This window comes from Centropristis striata, chromosome 10 (assembly GCF_030273125.1).
Source record: "Centropristis striata isolate RG_2023a ecotype Rhode Island chromosome 10, C.striata_1.0, whole genome shotgun sequence".
NCBI classification, from domain to species: Eukaryota; Metazoa; Chordata; class Actinopteri; order Perciformes; family Serranidae; genus Centropristis; species Centropristis striata.
In genome coordinates, this window is record NC_081526.1 from 1,886,325 (window position 1) to 1,905,183 (window position 18,859).

Consider the following 18,859-nt stretch of genomic DNA (forward strand, 5'->3'; position numbering starts at 1 on the left):
CAACATCTGCTGCTGTCACACTCAAACACTAACAAGCAACATTTCCTCCTGGTTGCTCCTATAGTTGCTGATCTGATTCAACTTGTGAGTGAAACTGATCAATGCAGTTTGTTTTTCCTCCTCTGCAGCTGTGCAGCAGCATCATATTCATAATGACAATTAATCATGCACCCATCTGCTCCTCTGGCAGGAATCTGTCATTAATACAAGAGAAAAGGAAAGAAAACAGTGAGTGGCAGATAAATAATGAAGAATGTGAAGAAATATTAAGGTCTCAGCCTGACAAGATTTCTGAAAATGACCAAAAAAAGACACAAAATTATTTAAAAAAGACACAAAATGACCAAAAAAGACACATAATTAACAAAAAAATACACAAAATTACTAAAAAAAGGCACATGATTACCAAAAAAAGACACTAAAAGACACAAAATTACTAAAAAAAAGACACAAAATAACCCAAAGAAGACACAAAATGACTAAAAAAAGACACAAAATTACCAAAAAAGACAGAATGACAAAAAAAAAGACACAAAATTATTTTAAAAAGACACAAAATTACTAAAAAAAGACACATAATTAACAAAAAAGACACAAAATTATTTTAAAAAGACACAAAATTACCAAAAAAGACAGAATGACAAAAAAAGACACAAAAAGACACAAAATTATTTTAAAAAGACACAAAATTACTAAAAAAGACACATAATTAACAAAAAAGACACAAAATGATTTTAAAAAGACACAAAATGACCAAAAAAGACACATAATTAACAAAAAAATACACAAAATGACCAAAAAAGACACATAATTAACAAAAAAATACACAAAATTACCAAAAAAGACACATAATTAACAAAAAAATACACAAAATTACTAAAAAAAAGACACATAATTAACAAAAAAGACACAAAATGATTTTAAAAAGACACAAAATGACCAAAAAAGACACATAATTAACAAAAAAATACACAAAATTACTAAAAAAGACACATAATTAACAAAAAAGACACAAAAATCATATTCATAATGACAATTAATCATGCACCCATCTGCTCCTCTGGCAGGAATCTGTCATTAATACAAGAGAAAAGGAAAGAAACAGTGAGTGGCAGATAAATAATGAAGAATATGAAGAAATATTAAGGTCTCAGCCTGACAAGATTTCTGAAAATGACACAAAAATACACAAAATTACTAAAAAAGGCACATAATTACCAAAAAAAGACATTAAAAGACACAAAATTACAAAAAAAAAAGACACAAAATAACCCAAAGAAGACACAAAATGACTAAAAAAAGACACAAAATTACCAAAAAAGACAGAATGACAAAAAAAGACACAAAAAGACACAAAATAATTTTAAAAAGACACAAAATTACTAAAAAGGCACATAATTAACAAAAAAGACACAAAATAATTTTAAAAAGACACAAAATTACTAAAAAAAAGACACATAATTAACAAAAAAATACCCAAAATTACTAAAAAAGGCACATAATTAACAAAAAAGACACAAAAATATTTTAAAAAGACACAAAATTACTAAAAAAGACACATAATTAACAAAAAAGACACAAAATTATATCATATTCATAATGACAATTAATCATGCACCCATCTGTTCCTCTGGCAGGAATCTGTCATTAATACAAGAGAAAGGAAAGAAACAGTGAGTGGCAGATAAATAATGAAGAATATGAAGCTGCGTGGTGTTCTACAGGCAGCATGAAGCTGTTTAAAGGTTTTTGAATAGAGACTTTTTAAAAACAAAGCAGTGAATGTGGCAGCTCAGAAGCCAAGGATTCCTGTGAGAATGTGAGTGGGCTTGTTGAATTACAGGTAAACTAAAGATGAATATCTGGGATGTTTTATGGAGAGAGTTCTTCAGGGGAAGAATTCATGAAAACACTTTATAATAACTGTGTTTATCAGAGAGCGGAGAGGAAGAAATGGTTTTCCCTCTGAAAAAAAGGTGCAAAAGGTGGAGCAATTCATGTGAGGAAGGGATAAAAACTGTTGCATTTATTCAGAAATACCATACGCTGAATATCAGAGCAAAAAATGATGAGAATATAATAGAGAAATACTAGCACTGCACTGCAAAGTAAGGTGATCAAACAGTAAATCTGAGGGAAATGATCTTGCTGCATGGACAGATAATTTTTTTCTCTTAAAACAAGATAAATTAAAGCTTCATCGCCGATTGCAGCTTTAATTTATGAGATAAAAGTTGAAATTTTGAGATAAAAGTCGAAAATATGAAATCAAAGTTGAAATGAGATTTTAAAAAGTCATAATTTTGAGATAAAAATTGAAATAATGAAATAAAAAGTCAAAATTATGAAATAAAAGTCAAAATTATGAGATTAAAAAATCATAATTTATGAGGTAAAAGTCGAAATTATGAGATAAAAGTTGAAATGAGATAAAAAGTCATAATTTTGAGATAAAAATTGAAATAATGAGAAAAAAAGTCATAATTATGAGATAAAAATTGAAATTATGGGATAAAAATCGAAATTATGAGATTGAAAAATGTGAAATAATGAGATAAAAAAGTCATAATTATGAAATAAAAGTTGAAATTATGAGATAAAAATTCACAATTTTGAGATAAAAAATTGAAATAATGAGATAGAAAAGTCATAATTATGAGATAAAAAGTTGAAGTCATAAAATTAACTCTTAAAACCAGATAAATGATCTAACACTTCTATATCTTAAGTTTTCTTTATCTTGGTAAGAACCAAATAACCATCAGGTCACTCTGCTCGGGCCAGTTCATCACTGCTGGAAGCTTTACTTTATCTGGTTTTCAGGTTCCTGCAGGTTTTTATTCTCAGTCGTCCTCGTCGTCTCTCTCTGGCATGTCAGAACTTTTTTGTGCTGTGGAAATAAAAGCTGTCAGGATCCATGAGGGGCCCTTCTGACAGTCTGAGGGCCCCGGAGACCCTTACAGCTAATGTTCCCTGCTCTCTGTCTCTCAGGCTCTCTGACTCCGTGCCTGTATAAGTTTCCAGACCACGGTCTCAGCAGCAGCTCCTGTGCGTTGAGCCACAGTTTCTCCTCGCTGCCCCCGGCCCTGCTCTCCTCTGAGGAGGCCCTCGGGGGCCCCGGCCTGGCCGAGATGAAGGCCGACCAGAGGAAGAGCCTGCGGGAGCCTGAAGACGCTCCGGCCATGGACTCTCCGCAGATACGAGAGCTGGAGATGTTCGCCAACGACTTCAAGATCCGCAGGATCAAACTGGGTGAGTTTACCTCTGCAGAGTCTGGATCCTTCATCATCCTGCCTGGAGACGGATTATTATTATTCTATTACTGGATTAAAACATTTAGAACAAAAAGAAAGAAAGAAAAACCAACATAAATGTGATCTTGTGATTGTGTGTCTGTCATCAACTCTGGTTTTTATTCTAGTGGGACTCCATTTCATTTGGCTCTGGTGTGTTTAGCCCAACAATTTGTCATTTTGTGTATTTTTTAAATCATTTTGTGTCTTTTTGAGTCTTTTTTGGTAATTTTGTGTCTTTTTTATTGTCATTTTGTGTCTTTTTTTGGTCATTTTGTGTCTTTTTTGGTCATTTTGTGTCTTTTTTTGTCATTTTGTGTCTTTTTAGTCATTTTGTTTCTTTTTTTGGTAATTTTGTGTCTTTTTTTTGGTCCTTTTGTGTTTTTTTGGTCCTTTTGTGTCTTTTGTTATGTCGTTTTTCGTAAATTTGTGTCTTTTTAGGTAATTTTGTGTATTTTTTTAGTATTTTTGTTTCTATTTTGGTCATTTTGGGTCATTTTGTGTCTTTTTTTAGTCGTTTTGTGTGTTTTTGTGTCATTTTGTGTCTTTTTTTAGTCTTTTTGTGTCTTTTTTTGGGTCATTTCATGTATTTTTGTGTCTTTCTTGGTCTTTTTGTGTCTTTTTTAGTCATTTTGTGCCGTTTTTTGTCTTTTTTTGGTCAGTTTGTATCTTTTTTGGGTCATTTTGTGTCTTTTTTGGTCATTTTGTGTCTTTTTTTGGTCATTTTGTGTCTTGTTGCATCTTTTTTACTTATTTTGTGTCTTTTTATACATTTTTTGTCTTTTTTTGGTCTATTTGTGTCTTTTGCTGCGTCTTTTTAAGTTATTTTGTCTTTTTTGGTCATTTTTTAGTCATTTTGTGTCTTTATTTGGTCATTTTGTGTCTTTTTTAGTCAATTTGTGTCTTTTGTTGTGTCTTTTTTAGTCATTTTGTGTATTTTTCAAGTCATTTTGTGTCGTTTTTGGTCATTTTGTGTCTTTTGTTGTCTTTTTTAGTTATTTTGTGTGTGCTTTTGACAATTAGTCTTTTTTTGTCATTTTGTGTCTTTTGTTGTGTCTTTCTTAGTCATTTTGTCTCTTTTTTTAGTCATTTTGTCAAACTGAAACTGGCCTCATGGAGTTTACAGCCAGAACTTTAGAGGTAAATGTACAGTAGGGCTCCACGCTGCTTTGTTTTCTAGTCTGATGGAGGCAACAAGTCTTTTAGAGACTCTAGAGGGTTAATAAACAGTAAAACGTCTCTTTGCTCCCACTGCACCAATTAGAGACCTCACTAAGAATGTTTCATGTGATTTTGTCCTCGCTGCCTCGCTGCTGGTTGCTAATTTATAAAGTATTTCTCTGTAATGCTGCCCTGCAGGCTACACTCAGACCAATGTGGGCGAGGCCCTGGCGGCGGTGCACGGCTCAGAGTTCAGCCAGACCACAATCTGCCGCTTTGAAAACCTGCAGCTGAGCTTCAAGAACGCCTGCAAGCTGAAGGCCATCCTGGCTAAATGGCTGGACGAGGCCGAGCTGGCTGGAGGTGAGTCACTCCACTATCAGCCCCCATGGAGGGTTTATGTATCATAATGTCATCTTTACCTGCATATCTCATCTATAGCAGCTCAAATCTGTCTCAGTGGAAGTTGTAAAATGCAGCTTTGAGTCAGAATGAAGAAAAAACGACTGCATTACACTGCAAAATACATGAAGCTTCCAAGTGAATGATGCAAATGATGCAGTTTAATGTCTCAGTGTACTCTGAAATTAATGCACATTTGCAACATTTAAAATTATTTATTGAGCATGATAGTGTTTTGAAAGTAAAAAAAAGATTCAAAATCACATTTTATGTTGGACTAAAGGACTAAAAAAGACACAAAATGACCAAAAAAAGACACAAAATGACCAAAAAAAGACACAAAATGACCAAAAAAAGACACAAAATGACAAAAAAAGACACAAAATGACTTAGAAAAAGACACAAAATGACCAAAAAAAGACACAAAATGACTAAAAAAAGACACAAAATGACCAAAAAAAGACACAAAATGACCAAAAAAGTTTTGGGGTGTTCTAAAACTTTTGACCGGTAGTGTATGTTTACAGTGTTTCATTGTTACTGAAACTGAATTAACTAATTTATCATTTTATGTCTTTTACTGTCATGGTTTAGCAGTTTTTCACCATAAAATCTACATTTTTTACAGTGTAGAAGTATAAAGTTCCATAAAATGGAAATACTCAAGTCAGGAAAAGTACCTCGAAATTGTACTTCAGTACAGTACTTGAGTAAAAGTACTTAGTTACTTTCCACCACTGATAGAAACAGCTACTGTTGGTCTTTCCACATGTTTCTGTCTCTCTGGTTGTTCTGGTTGTTCTGGTTCTGTTCCTGCTGGTTTGTTTCTCCCTGAGTGACGTCTTGTAGGTGAAGGTTCGGGGCCCCTGACTCTCTGGGCCCCTGGGGGCCTCCAGCCATCCATGCATGAATATCTCAGTGAGCTGTGAAGGGTTTTCTCTCCTCAACAACAACAGTAACCTCCTGTTCTTCTCCTCCTGCAGCTTTATACAATGATAAAATAGGGATGAATGAGAGGAAGAGGAAAAGAAGAACAACCATCAGGTAAAAACCATCAGAGATGTTCACCAAGGTTATTATAGTTTGGGATTTTTTATTCGTTTTAGTTTTAATTTCGTTTTCAATTTTTGATTTCAAATTCAGTTAGTTTTAATGAGTTTTTAGAGTGAGTTTGCTAGTTTTAATTAGTTTAAAATTTTTGGAAAATGCTTAGTTTTAGTTTTTATTAGTTGTAGTTGTTTTGTAATGGGGTATTTGTTTTTTGTGTCTTTTTTTAGTCATTTTGTGTCTTTTTGTGTCTTTTTTTAGTCATTTTGTGTCTTTTTGTGTCTTTCTTTGGTCATTTTGTGTCTTTTTAGTCATTTTGTGTCTTTTTTTGGTCATTTTGTGTCTTTTTTTGGTCATTTTGTATATTTTTTTGGTGATGATTTCAAAGTTCTGGAAAAGTCCCATGATGCATTGCAACACTCCCACATGTATTCTGATGCATTTCATTGGCCAAGAGACCGAAAATAGGTGGAAAAAAACTACATATACTACAAAACGACGTATCCGCTTTCCTCTTTAATGGTAGAATAACACAACAGCGCCTCCAACAGGTTCTAATGGTAGAAATGCGTGATGCTTTCCTGCCTTAAATGGGCTAGTTTTCATTATTTTCTTAGTTATCCGTTCACTATAATAACCCTGATGTTGACTTCATCCTCTCTTCTCTTGTCCCCTGCAGTCTGGGAGCTAAAGAGGCTCTGGAGAGAAGCTTTGTGGAGAAAAGTAAGCCGTCGTCTCAGGAGATCGCCCGGATCGCTAAAGGCCTCCACCTGGAGAAGGAGGTGGTCCGGGTCTGGTTCTGCAACAGGCGGCAGAGAGAGAAACGGGTGAAAACCAGCCTGAACCTCAGCTCCTGCCTCACCAAGCTCTCTCCTCACTGTATCAGCCAGATGAGTAAACCACAGAGACCCATGGCCTAGATTAACTATCTATCTATTACCTGTTCACCTACCTGTTCACCTCTAGTCTGGTGGAGGCTCCTCAGGACCACACAGATACTGAATATTTAACCCTCTAGAGCGGCTATTCTCAACCTGGGGTCGGGACCCCAATTGGGGTCACGAGATGATTTCTGGGGGTCGCCAAATCATTTTGGAAGTCAGCTCTGTGTCCACTGTGTTAAAGTGTTCATGTGTTTTAGTCTTTTTGGTCACTTAATGTCTTTTTTTTTGTCATTTTGTGTCTTTTTTGGTCACTTAATGTCTTTTTTTTTTTCATTTTGTGTCTTTTTTGGTCACTTAATGTCTTTTTTTTTGTCATTTTGTGTCTTTTTTGGTCATTTTGTGTCTTCTTTGATTATTTTGTAGTCAATTTGTGTCTTTTCTGGTCATGTTGTTTCAGTTTTTTGGTAATTTTGTGTCTTTTTTTAGTCATTTTGTGTCTTTCTTGGTCATTTTGTGTCTTTTCTGGTCATTTTGTGTCTCTTTTGGTCATTTTGTGGCTTTTTTGATCATTTTGTGGTCAATTTGTGTCTTTTTTGATCATTTTGTGGTCAATTTGTGTCTTTTTTGATCATTTTGTGGTCAATTTGTGTCTCTTTTGGTCATTTTGTGGCTTTTTTGATCATTTTGTGGTCAATTTGTGTCTTTTTTGATCATTTTGTGGTCAATTTGTGTCTTTTTTGATCATTTTGTGGTCAATTTGTGTCTTTTTTTGGTCATTTTGTGGCTTTTTTGGGTGATCTGAACTGTGCGTGTGAGATTGTGTTCAGTGAGCGGGGGTCGCGGACAACATGCATGTTAAATTGGGGGTCGCGACTCAAAAAGGTTGAGAACTACTGCTCTAGAGCATGGGTCTCAAACTCGCGGCCCGCGGGCCAATTGTGGTCCTCATGATGATATTTTGTGGCCCCCACCTTGATATGAAAGTTTAATGTGAGTTTTATTCGAATGGCACTTTACTGTGTTGTGTGTGGAAGGTCCCTTTAATTACTTTTTTTGGGTAATTTTGTCTTTTTTAATAATTTTGTTTCTTTTTTGGTAATTGTCTGTCTTTTTAAAATAATTTTGTGACTTTTTTTAGTAATTTATTTTTTTTTCTGTCATTTTGTGTCTTTTTGGTCACTTTGTGTATTTTTTTGGGTCATTTTGTGTCTTTTTAACGTAATTTTTTAACGTAATGTAGTGTTTTTTCAGTCATTTTGTCTTTTTTTGTAATTTTGTGTCTGTTTTTGGTCATTTTGATACTGCCTCCAGCGGCCCCCAGGTAATTTGAGTTTGAGACCCCTGGTCTAGAGGCCATGAAAACACCTGAACATTAACTTCTTCATGACCTGAAGACATAAAAATGATGTTGTGCCTTCAGTTTCCCTCTAAAGTTCTGCCTTGAAACTCCAGAACATATTTATTTGATGATATTCAGCCAAGTAAAACCAGAGATAATGTCAAATATATTTAGTATAAAATATCAAACTAGATATTATCCTCATTCTACCTGTTTTATGTTACATTTGCAACCTGTGTTCATGTTTGCAATATTTAAAATTCTGTGTTTTGAAACTTAATTTTCAAGATCAGATTTTAGGTTTTCTTTTGTTTCTTTTGGGTTCAAAAACTGAGACCAACATGGCATGGTGAAGATTTTTAACCGATTATTTCAATTGTTTTATCTCAAAATTATGACTTTTTTAAATCTCATTTCAACTTTTATCTCATAATTTCAATATTTATCTCATAATTTAAATTTTTTATCTCAGAATTTACATTTTTTATCTCATAATTATGACTTTTGATCAAGTAAGTCAAAGTTAAACATTAATTATCAGGACATAAAGGTGAGGTAACGCTGAAAAAACTGATTTAACAGATTTTTTAACAGATTTTTTAAATTGTTTTATCTCAAAATTATGACTTTTTTAAATCTCATTTCAACTTTTATCTCATAATTTCGACTTTTATCTCATAATTTAAATTTTTTATCTCATAATTACGGGAAAAAAATGAATTAAAAAATGTATTATCATGACATATGTGAGGTGAAGCTGAAAAAAATGATACCAACATGACATGGTGAAGATTTTTAACAGATTTTTTAACAGATTTTTTAAAGGACATGACAGCCGAATATTTCAGAGATTTAAACTAAACGTCTGACAGAAATGACTCCACCATGAAGCGGGAGATTTCCACTCAACAGGAAATAATAAAAGCTGCCTTTATTCTGCATGAAGCAGCTTCAGATGCACTTGGAACAATAAGATCATGATTTATTTCCTGTGAAGGTCAAAACAGACAAACAGATGAAAGAAAATGAGTCAGTGTCACGTTGTAACTTGACTCAAAAAGCAGAAAATTGACGAAGTGATTTACTTCAGGAGAAATGTTTCTAACAGTTTGCCGATATCCCAGAAAAAAAGAGAAGAAAAATATACAAATGTCAAAAGAGCAGGCTGTTTGTTTCTCTGGAGGTTAAAACTGTGACTGTGATAAAAGGTTTTCATTAACACAGAATGATCTGCTGCTGCTTCCTGCAGCATCCATGACCTGATATTTAAACATTTAAACGTTCTGAATCATGGCCGTGCCTTGTTTGTTCTACGTGAACTGAAAGTATATGAAACACAAAGACCAAATATTATGAAATCTATCAGCATCAGAGAGCAGATAGATCACACCTGTGCCTTTTTTATTAGAGTGAAAGGAATCTTTAGAACTGTTATTGTAAACAAACCAGCATGCTAACTATGCACAGAGTGTCCGGTGCTTGTTGCAAACAAACGGAGGTTCCTTAGTGAACACTAGTGATGGGACAATGAAGCCTCGTGAAGCCAAAAAAAGACACAAATTACCTAAAGAAGACACAAAATGACCAAAAAAGACACAAAATGACCAAAAAAGACAAAAATGACTAAAAAAGTCACAAAATGACAAAAAAAAGACACAAAATGACCAAAAAAGACATAAAATGACTAAAAAAAGACACAAAATTACCAGAAAAGACAGAAAAATTACTAAAAAAGTCACAAAGTGACAAAAAAGACACAAAATGACTAAAAAAAGACACAAAATAACTAAAAAAGACACCACAAAATGACTAAAAAAAGACACAAAAAAGACACAAAATAACTAAAAATGACACAACAAAAGACACAAAATGACCAAAAAGACACAAAATGACTAAAACATACACCAAATGACAGGCAGGATGAAAAGGATTCAAAAATGTACAAAATAGCCCCAGACTCTATAGAGTTAAAGCCAAGACCGCCACCTAGTGGGGTCAAAAATAAAGCAAATGCTTCATGAGGCTTCATTGTCCCAACAGTAGTGAACACAAACAGCTGCAGCACATACACACTGTACTGCTACAGAGCTAACTGTTAGCCTGTTAGCACATACACACTGTACTGCTACAGAGCTAACTGTTAGCCTGTTAGCACATACACACTGTACTGCTACAGAGCTAACTGTTAGCTGTTAGCACATACACACTGTACTGCTACAGAGCTAACTGTTAGCTTGTTAGCACATACACACTGTACTGCTACAGAGCTAGCTGTTAGCCTGTTAGCACATACACACTGTACTGCTACAGAGCTAACTGTTAGCCTGTTAGCACATACACACTGTACTGCTACAGAGCTAACTGTTAGCCTGTTAGCACATACACACTGTACTGCTACAGAGCTAACTGTTAGCCTGTTAGCACATACACACTGTACTGCTAGTGAAAATACAGTGAAAGGCTCAAAGTTATGAGACCAAACCGATTTATATCTATATAACGTTATATATAACTTTATTGACACGTTGCCGTGGATACGCATTGTTCTGCTTCTCTCCTGGTGACGGCTGGCCTTGTTAGTGACCTGTCAATCAAAGGTAGCCCCGCCCCAAATCATACGATTCTTTATCTTCTATTTTCTTCTAAATGGGGCCATTATTAGAACTATTAACATCAGATTGTCTTGAAGAAGATTATTTTTACTAGTGATTGAGACCAAAGTGTTGTCCTGAAAAACATTTCTGAGGGAATAAATCAAGTGAGAAGTTTTCTCATTTTGTATTGAAATGAATGGACCAAAATGCCTTGCTGAGACCCGGAGGTTGCCGTCTGGGTCGTCAATACATCTGCAGGAATCTTTATTTTTTGTTTGTGTATTTGTGTTTCTCTCTCATTAATTATCTGTATTATGAAAATTATTTAAACGAATATAGTCAGAGTCACAAAAAGTAATATATTTGAAGTTTCACAACAACCTATTTATTTGATATCTAATATATTATGTTGATCTACTTTTCTGAGTCTTTGATTTATGGTTTCTTTGTCAGGCTTATGTGAAACTTTTTGACATTTTTGTCAACAAACAAATGGATCTGTTGTTTTTTTTCCTGTGTCCCTGTTGTACGATAGATTTAATTTTTCATATTTGTTGATGTTATGCATTTATTGTTGCTGCCGCGACAAAGTGTCACATAAAGAAAACATCAGCCAGTCAGACTGTGACCTGGTTGGGATGACGGATGGGAAGCGTCTTCTTAAAGAGGAAAACACACACCACTTCACAAAATACACACTAATAAAACCAGATCAAACAGTAAATCTGAGGGAAATGATCTTGCTGCATGGACAGATAATTTACCTTGACAAGATTTATTAAATTAAGATTATTAAATCTAGAAATAAGCATGTTGAACACTTAAAATAAGAAATTAACTATTAAAACAAGATAAATGATCTAACACTTCTAAATCTTAAGGTTTTTTTTTATCTTGGTAAGAACCAAATAATCATCAGGTCACTCTGCTCGGGCCAGTTCATCACTGCTGGCAGCTTTACTTTATCTGGTTTTAAGGGTTCATTTATTATTGTGTCTTTTTAGTGGTCATTGTTACATCTATTTTTGGTTATTTTGTGTCTTTGTAATGGTCGTTATATGTCTTTTTTGGTCAATTTGTGTTTTTTTATAGTGGTCATTTTTGCATATTTTGGGGTATTTTTGTGTCTTTTTTGGTAATTTTGTGACCAAAAGAAGATGTGAAAGATACAAAATGACCAAAAAAAGACACAAAAGATGTAAAAACACAAAAAGACATAAAAAGACAAATAATTACCCCCCAAAAAAGACACAAAAGACGTAAAATCACCAAAAAAAAGACACAAAAGACGTAAAATCACCAAAAAAAGAGACAAAATGACAAAAAAAACACAAATTGACCACAAAAACACACAAAATGGCCAAAAAAGAAACAAATTGACCACAAAATGACCATAAAAGACACAAAATGACCAAAAAAGACACAAAATGTATTATTTTAAGTGTCCAACATGCTTATTTCTAGATAAGCGAGATCATTTCCCTCAGATTTACTGTTTGATCTGGTTTTTAGACTAAACACCTTTTTTGCCTTTACATTAATTGGTGCCTTGCAGAAATGGAAGCATGATTTGTATAAACAGATTGATATGAAATGTCTTTAATTCAACTTGATTAAAAACATCCAGTAAATCTGCCAAAACTCACAGCTGGTGAGTGAAAACTTGTTCTGAGATATTATTGTCTTTCAGTCCAACAGGCTGAGAAATAAATCACTTTAATTCATTTCTGACAATAAAAGAGAGTTGTGTTTTATTCTGAGCTCCATCCTCCGTCTCTCATCTTTACTGAAGTTATGATATGACCCTATAATACATGGATACATGCATTAGAGAGACTGTGGTTCAGGGCTGAGTGTCTCTGAGGACTCATAAATAAAGGTGAAGACGTGTTAATCTCAGCAGGGAGAGATTCATGATCAGCTGTCTGCTCCGAGCCGCCGCCAGGGGAAATAACCAGCCAGGTCATCACACGTTACTGGAGCTGCAGGAAGAAAAGTTACTGACACGATATGATGAAGAGGAAGAAGTTAGTGAGGAGATTCTGAGAGCTGATGAAACGCTGCAGAACCTCAAATAACATCAGAATAATATCAAACAACATCAGTCTCTGGGTGCTTTTATTCACTTTTTATATGTATTTAGAGAAAACTGACTGAGGCCAAACTAGGAGACACTAACGGGAACATCTGCTTTATTTAATGCACAATACACATTTATATTTATTCTATCTATCTATCTATCTATCTATCTATCTATCTATCCATCCATCCATCCATCCATCCATCCATCCATCCATCTCTCTATCTCTCTATCTATCTATCTATCTATCTATCCATCCATCCATCCATCCATCCATCCATCCATCCATCCATCCATCTCTCTATCTCTCTATCTATCTATCTATCCATCCATCCATCCATCCATCTCTCTATCTCTCTATCTATCTATCTATCCATCCATCCATCCATCTACCGTAATCACGGCCACAACAGTTGTGTTTTCTGATTTGTTGTTGTGTTTTTTTGATTTGTTGTTGTGTTTTTTGGATTTGTTGTGTTTTTTGATTTGTTGTTGTGTTTTTTTGATTTGTTGTGTTTTTTGATTTGTTGGTTTGTTTTTTTTGATTTGTTGTTGGTGTTTTCTGTTTTGATATTGTGTTTTTTGATTTGTTGTGTTTTTTGATTTGTTGTGTTTTTTTTTATTTGTTGTGTTTTTTGATTTGTTGTTGTGTTTTTTTCATTTCTTGTTGTGTTTTTTGATTTGTAGTTGTGATTTGCACTTCAGGGCCACCATAATCTGTCTGTCTGTCTGTCTGTCTGTCTGTCTGTCTGTCTGTCTGTCTGTCTGTCTGTCTGTCTGTCTGTCTTTAGGCGTTTATTTACAACACGTCTATTTGTGAATGTAGACTTTTCCTAAATTGCCAAAGTCAGCATGAGAAAATGCTTCATTTTGCACATTTAAACTGAACATTTCAGAAAAGTTTAAATATAAAATATAATTATCTTGCCCCCTGTGACCCAGTTTGAATAAGAAGTTATGAAGAATGAATGAATGAATGAATGAATTCACTTACCTGATACAATATGAGTTAAACAGTCAGTGTAAATGCAGGATGATTGTATTTCATTATCTTGTGGTTAAAGGATCATACTGGTGATTTAAACGTTTTATTGACTAGAAGTCACATTTTAGATGACAGCTGATGGTTTTTGCAGCGTTCCTGCTGCTGTTTCTTATATATTTTGATCTATTAACTTGCATGTTTTTCTGTATGATATGACTTGCTATGACTTCCATCCAAATATCTCAAAATGTTTAGCGTGAAATGGAAAGTGGTCTGAATAAATGTAAAATGATTTATAGGTGGGACTTTTACAATTCATATCAGTTCCATTCAAGCCTTTAACAAATGAGCTGACAGTGTTAATTAGGTCTATTGTTGTTATGATATTGTAATGGATGTGATGCATGAAGTCTTTGGAGTGGAGTCTCCAAATAAACAAGTCTAATTAGAGTGTAAACATCTGCAGTGAGCTGACCTGTTGGTGTGGTTCCTCTCCCTGCCAGAGGGGGGCGACACAGCCAGCTGGAAAAACTCTGGAATGATCCTTTAAAGCTCAAATTACCTGGGGGCCGCTGGAGGTAGTATCAGAATTACAAAAAAAAAAGACACAAAATTACTAAAAAAGACGCAAAATTACAGAAATAAACTACATTACTTAAAAAAAGACATAAAATGACCAAAAAATACACAAAATGACAAAAAAAGACAAAATCACAAAGACACATTAGTTAAAAAAGACACAAAATTACTGAAAAAAACACAAAATTACCTAAAAAAAACACACAAAATGACTGAAAAAAAAACACAAAATTACCTAAAAAAACCACAAAATGACCCAAAAAATACACAAAATTACTAAAAAAATGACACAAAATGACAAAAAAAGACACAAAATAACTAAAAAAAGACGCAAAATTACAGAAATAAAAATTCCTTAAAAAAAGACAGAAAATGACCAAAAAATACACAAAATTACAAAAAAAGACAAAATCACAAAGACACATTAGTAAAAAAAAGACACAAAATGACTGAAAAAAAGACTAAATTACCTAAAAAAACACAAAATAACTGAATAAAACACTAAATTACCTAAAAAAAACACAAAATGACCCAAAAAATACACAAAATTACAAAAAAAAAAAAGACACAAAATCACAAAATAAGGACACAAAATTACCCAAAAAAAGACACATTTAAAAAAAGACACAAAATTACATTCCATGACATTTCCACTCCTTCCGGTAACAACAACACGGCAGATAATAAACGGTCCGGTAGCAGCCTTTTTTGTTAATTCATATCAAGGTGAGGACCACAAAATATCGTCACGAGGGCCGCAAGGTTGAGACCCCTGATTTATAGGTAAAAGCAGAACATGCAGAACATTTTGATCATTTTGTGTCTTTTTTAGTAATTTTGTGTCTTTTTTTAGTAATTTTGTGTCTTTTTTTAGTAATTTTGTCTTTTTTGGTCATTTTTTTTTTTCTTTTTTTAATTGTGTCTTTTTTTTGTAATTTCGTTTTTTCTGTCATTTTGTGTCTTTTCTAAAGTTTAGTGTCTTTTTTCTGTCATTTTGTGTCTTTTTAAAGTAATTTAGTGTCTTTTTTCTGTCATTTTGTGTATCTTTTAAGTAATTTTGTGTTTTTTCTGTCATTTTGTGTCTTTTTTAAGTAATTTAGTCTTTTTTCTGTCATTGTGACACTGCCTCCAGCGGCCCCCTGCAGGTAATTAGAGTTTGAGAGCCCTGGTTTAAAGGTAAAAGCAGAAGAACACACACCAAGCTGTACCTGAAGAAACTTTATTCATTATAAAAGCCTTAAACCCTTTACAGAGTCACTTAACAATGAGTGAACCAATGAGGAGGAGTTTACATACACACACCTGTTAAAAAGAGGAAGTTTCCTACATGGAGCTGCTCTCAAACAACGTTAGAACATCGTTTCTGCTCACAATCACATAAAATATATATAGAGGAGAGAATGGAACATTAAATGGGCTGCTTACTGGACATGTCAGACGCATGCAGCAATGGAAAAAAAACAATATTTTAAAAGTGTTTTGGCAACGGGAGCGTTCAGATAGAAAGAGTTAATAAATCCCTGTCACTCTGAGGACGCTGACACGTCCATTTAGAGGAAACGGCTCCTGGATCACAGTGGAATTATAGCAAACACTTCCATCATGCTGTTGTTGTTGCTGTAGTGTTTGTGTGTGTGTGTGTGTGTGTGTGTGTGTGTGTGTGTGTGTGTGTGTGTGTGAGCGAGGCAGCTTAAAATAAGGTAAGACAGTAACTGCACAGCAGCTGAAGGAGGAGAGAGACTGAAGGAGCAGAAACGTCCAACAATCACTGAGGAAACCCCAGAAACACAATCAGATCAACCAAGAAGAAACAGAAACATTTGATTATTCAGTAGCATCAAACAATCGATCAGAACTCTCTGATATTAAAGTCTAACAGAGTCCTGATTAGATTCCTCACACAGTCTGTAGAGTCTCGTTAATATTAACAGATTAAATGATCCTCTCATGCTTTATTTTGAAGGCTTCAACCTGTCAGTTAGAAGTTTACATGCATATGTTTGTCTGAGCTACATCACCTCCAGTAACTAGTGATGGGACAACGAAGCTTCATGAAGCCTTTTCTTTACTTACGGAGCTGAAGGGCTGAAAACACTATTACTGTTGCCAAAACTTTCTTTTAAAGGAACACTCCACCGTTTTTTCATATTAAAACATGTTATTGGGTCAAGTAAGACGAGTTGATACAGACCTCTTGCGTCTCAATGCGTGCACTCAATCGCCCTGGCGCGCGGCGCCACTTGGCTAGCACTTAGCTTAGCCCAGTTCATTCATTAGGATCCAAACAGATGGACAGTTAGAAGCCACCAAACTCCTCCACGTTTTCCCTATTTAAATACAGCTACACGAGTAGTTAAACGACCAAGTATGGCCACACAAAATAAAACGTGGCGCTTTTCTAGGCGGATAAAAAGGAGAACTATAATGTATGGCGGAATAGCACTTGGGAGCACTTCGACTCGGCGCAGTAATATCATCACTCCTGAAAAATCTTCTCCCCTCAGGAGTGATGAAAAGCGCCACGTTTTATTTTGTGTGGCCATACTTGGTCGTTTAACTACTCGTGTAGCTGTATTTAAATAGGGAAAACGTGGAGGAGTTTGGTCGCTTCTAACTGTCCATCTGTTTGGATCCTAATGAATGAACTGGGCTAAGCTAAGTGCTAGCCAAGTGGCGCCGCGCGCCAGGGCGATTGAGTGCACGCATTGAGACGCAAGAGGTCTGTATCAACTCGTCTTACTTGACCCAATAACATGTTTTAATATGAAAAAACGGTGGAGTGTTCCTTTAAAAACCAAGAGTGCCATCTAGTGGGGTCAATAAATAAAGGAAATGCTTCAGGAAGCTTCGTTGTCCCAACACTACTAGTAACGAAGGAAGCATACTTTTTTTTTTTAACCCTCTAGAGTCCATGAAACCAACTACACATTAACTTCTTCATGACATGAAGACATAAAGCTTCCAAAATAAAAGCTTCCAAATAAAGTTCTGGCTTGAAACTCCATGCTAGAGATAATGTCAAATATATTTAGTATAAAATATTGAACTAGATATTGTCCTCATTTTACCTGTTATATGTTATATATGCAACCTGTGTTCATATTTGCAATATTTAAAATTCTGTGTTTTGGAACATCATTTTCAAGATCAGATTTTATGATTTTTAATGTTTTCTTTTGGGTTCAAAAAACTGATACCAACATGGCATGGTAAAGATTTTTTAACAGATTATTTCAATTGTTTTATCACAAAATTATGACTTTTTTTCATCTCATTTCAACTTTTATCACATAATTTCAATTTTTATCTCATAATTTCGACTTTATTCTCATAATTTCCATTTTTTTATCTCAAAATTATGACTTTTGATCAAGTAAGTCAAAGTTAAAAATTAATAATCAAGACATATAGGTGAGGTAACGCTGAAAAAACTGATACCAACATGACACGGTGAACATTTTTTAACAGATTATTTCAATTGTTTTATCACAAAATTATGAATTTTTTAAATCTAATAATAATAAAGTAATTTTTATCTCATAATTTCAATTTTTTATCTCATAAATGTGACTTTTTTTTATCTCAAAACTATGACTTTTTAATCTCATAATTTCGACTTTTATCTCACAATTTCGACTTTTATCTCATAATTTCAATTTTTAATCTCATAAATGTGACTTTTATCTCAAAACTATGACTTTTTAATCTCATAATTTTGATTTTCTCATAATTATGAATTTTTAATCTCATAATTTCGACTTTTATCTCATAATTTTGATTTTTATCAAGTAAGTCAAAGTTAAAAATTAAATATCAGGACATAAAGGTGAGGTAACGCTGAAAAAACTGATACCAACATGACATGGTGAAGATTTTTAACAGATTTTTTTAACGGGCATAATAATGGAAGATTTCAGAGGGTTAAGGATTTTAAAAACATGATAATTAATTAGCGAGTTGCTTCATTTGGTTGGAGACGACCGTTGATGCTTCTCCTTTTTTATTTATTTTTTCAACTGCATGTTAAAGTAGCCGTGTAGATCTCTGCAGGAGGTTTGAGCCATAATATAACCAGGTAAAACCTGCAGAAAGAGAGCAGAGTTTCCCTCAGAGGAAGAGAAAAAGGAAAAACACAACTTCCATCTGCCTCCTCTCACCCTAAGCTCTTTTTAATTACCATGTTTTACTCATTAAAACCTGCTGGAGAGAAACCATCCGTCTTCACACGCACAAAAAGATGATAAATGATATTATGAGCAGTTAGAAGCAAACAGCAGCCAGTTTCATGGTCTCACAATAAACTGTAGCCCTTATAAAGAGAGAAAGATGGAGGATTAAAGCACAACTCTTCAGGTCAAACATGGTCAGAATCAATATTATTATCATGTAAATTAATGAATACACTGCAACAAAACTAAGATAAAAACAGTAAATCTGAGGGAAATGATCTTGCTGCATGGACAGATAATTTACCTTGACAAGATTTATTAAATTA

General features: G+C 34.1%; 1 protein-coding gene across 1 annotated transcript in view; it reads left to right on the forward strand.

Annotated features, from left to right (window-relative positions):
- The window catches only part of pou1f1 (POU class 1 homeobox 1), a 63,952-nt gene extending 57,129 nt beyond the window's left edge, over positions 1-6,823 (forward strand). Inside the window, exons 5-8 of the mRNA XM_059343208.1 lie at positions 2,992-3,252; positions 4,653-4,817; positions 5,840-5,900; positions 6,583-6,823. Coding sequence (XP_059199191.1) covers positions 2,992-3,252; positions 4,653-4,817; positions 5,840-5,900; positions 6,583-6,823 — 728 coding nt within the window. The remainder of the gene's footprint in view (positions 1-2,991; positions 3,253-4,652; positions 4,818-5,839; positions 5,901-6,582) is intronic.
- The last annotated feature ends 12,036 nt before the right edge of the window (positions 6,824-18,859 follow it).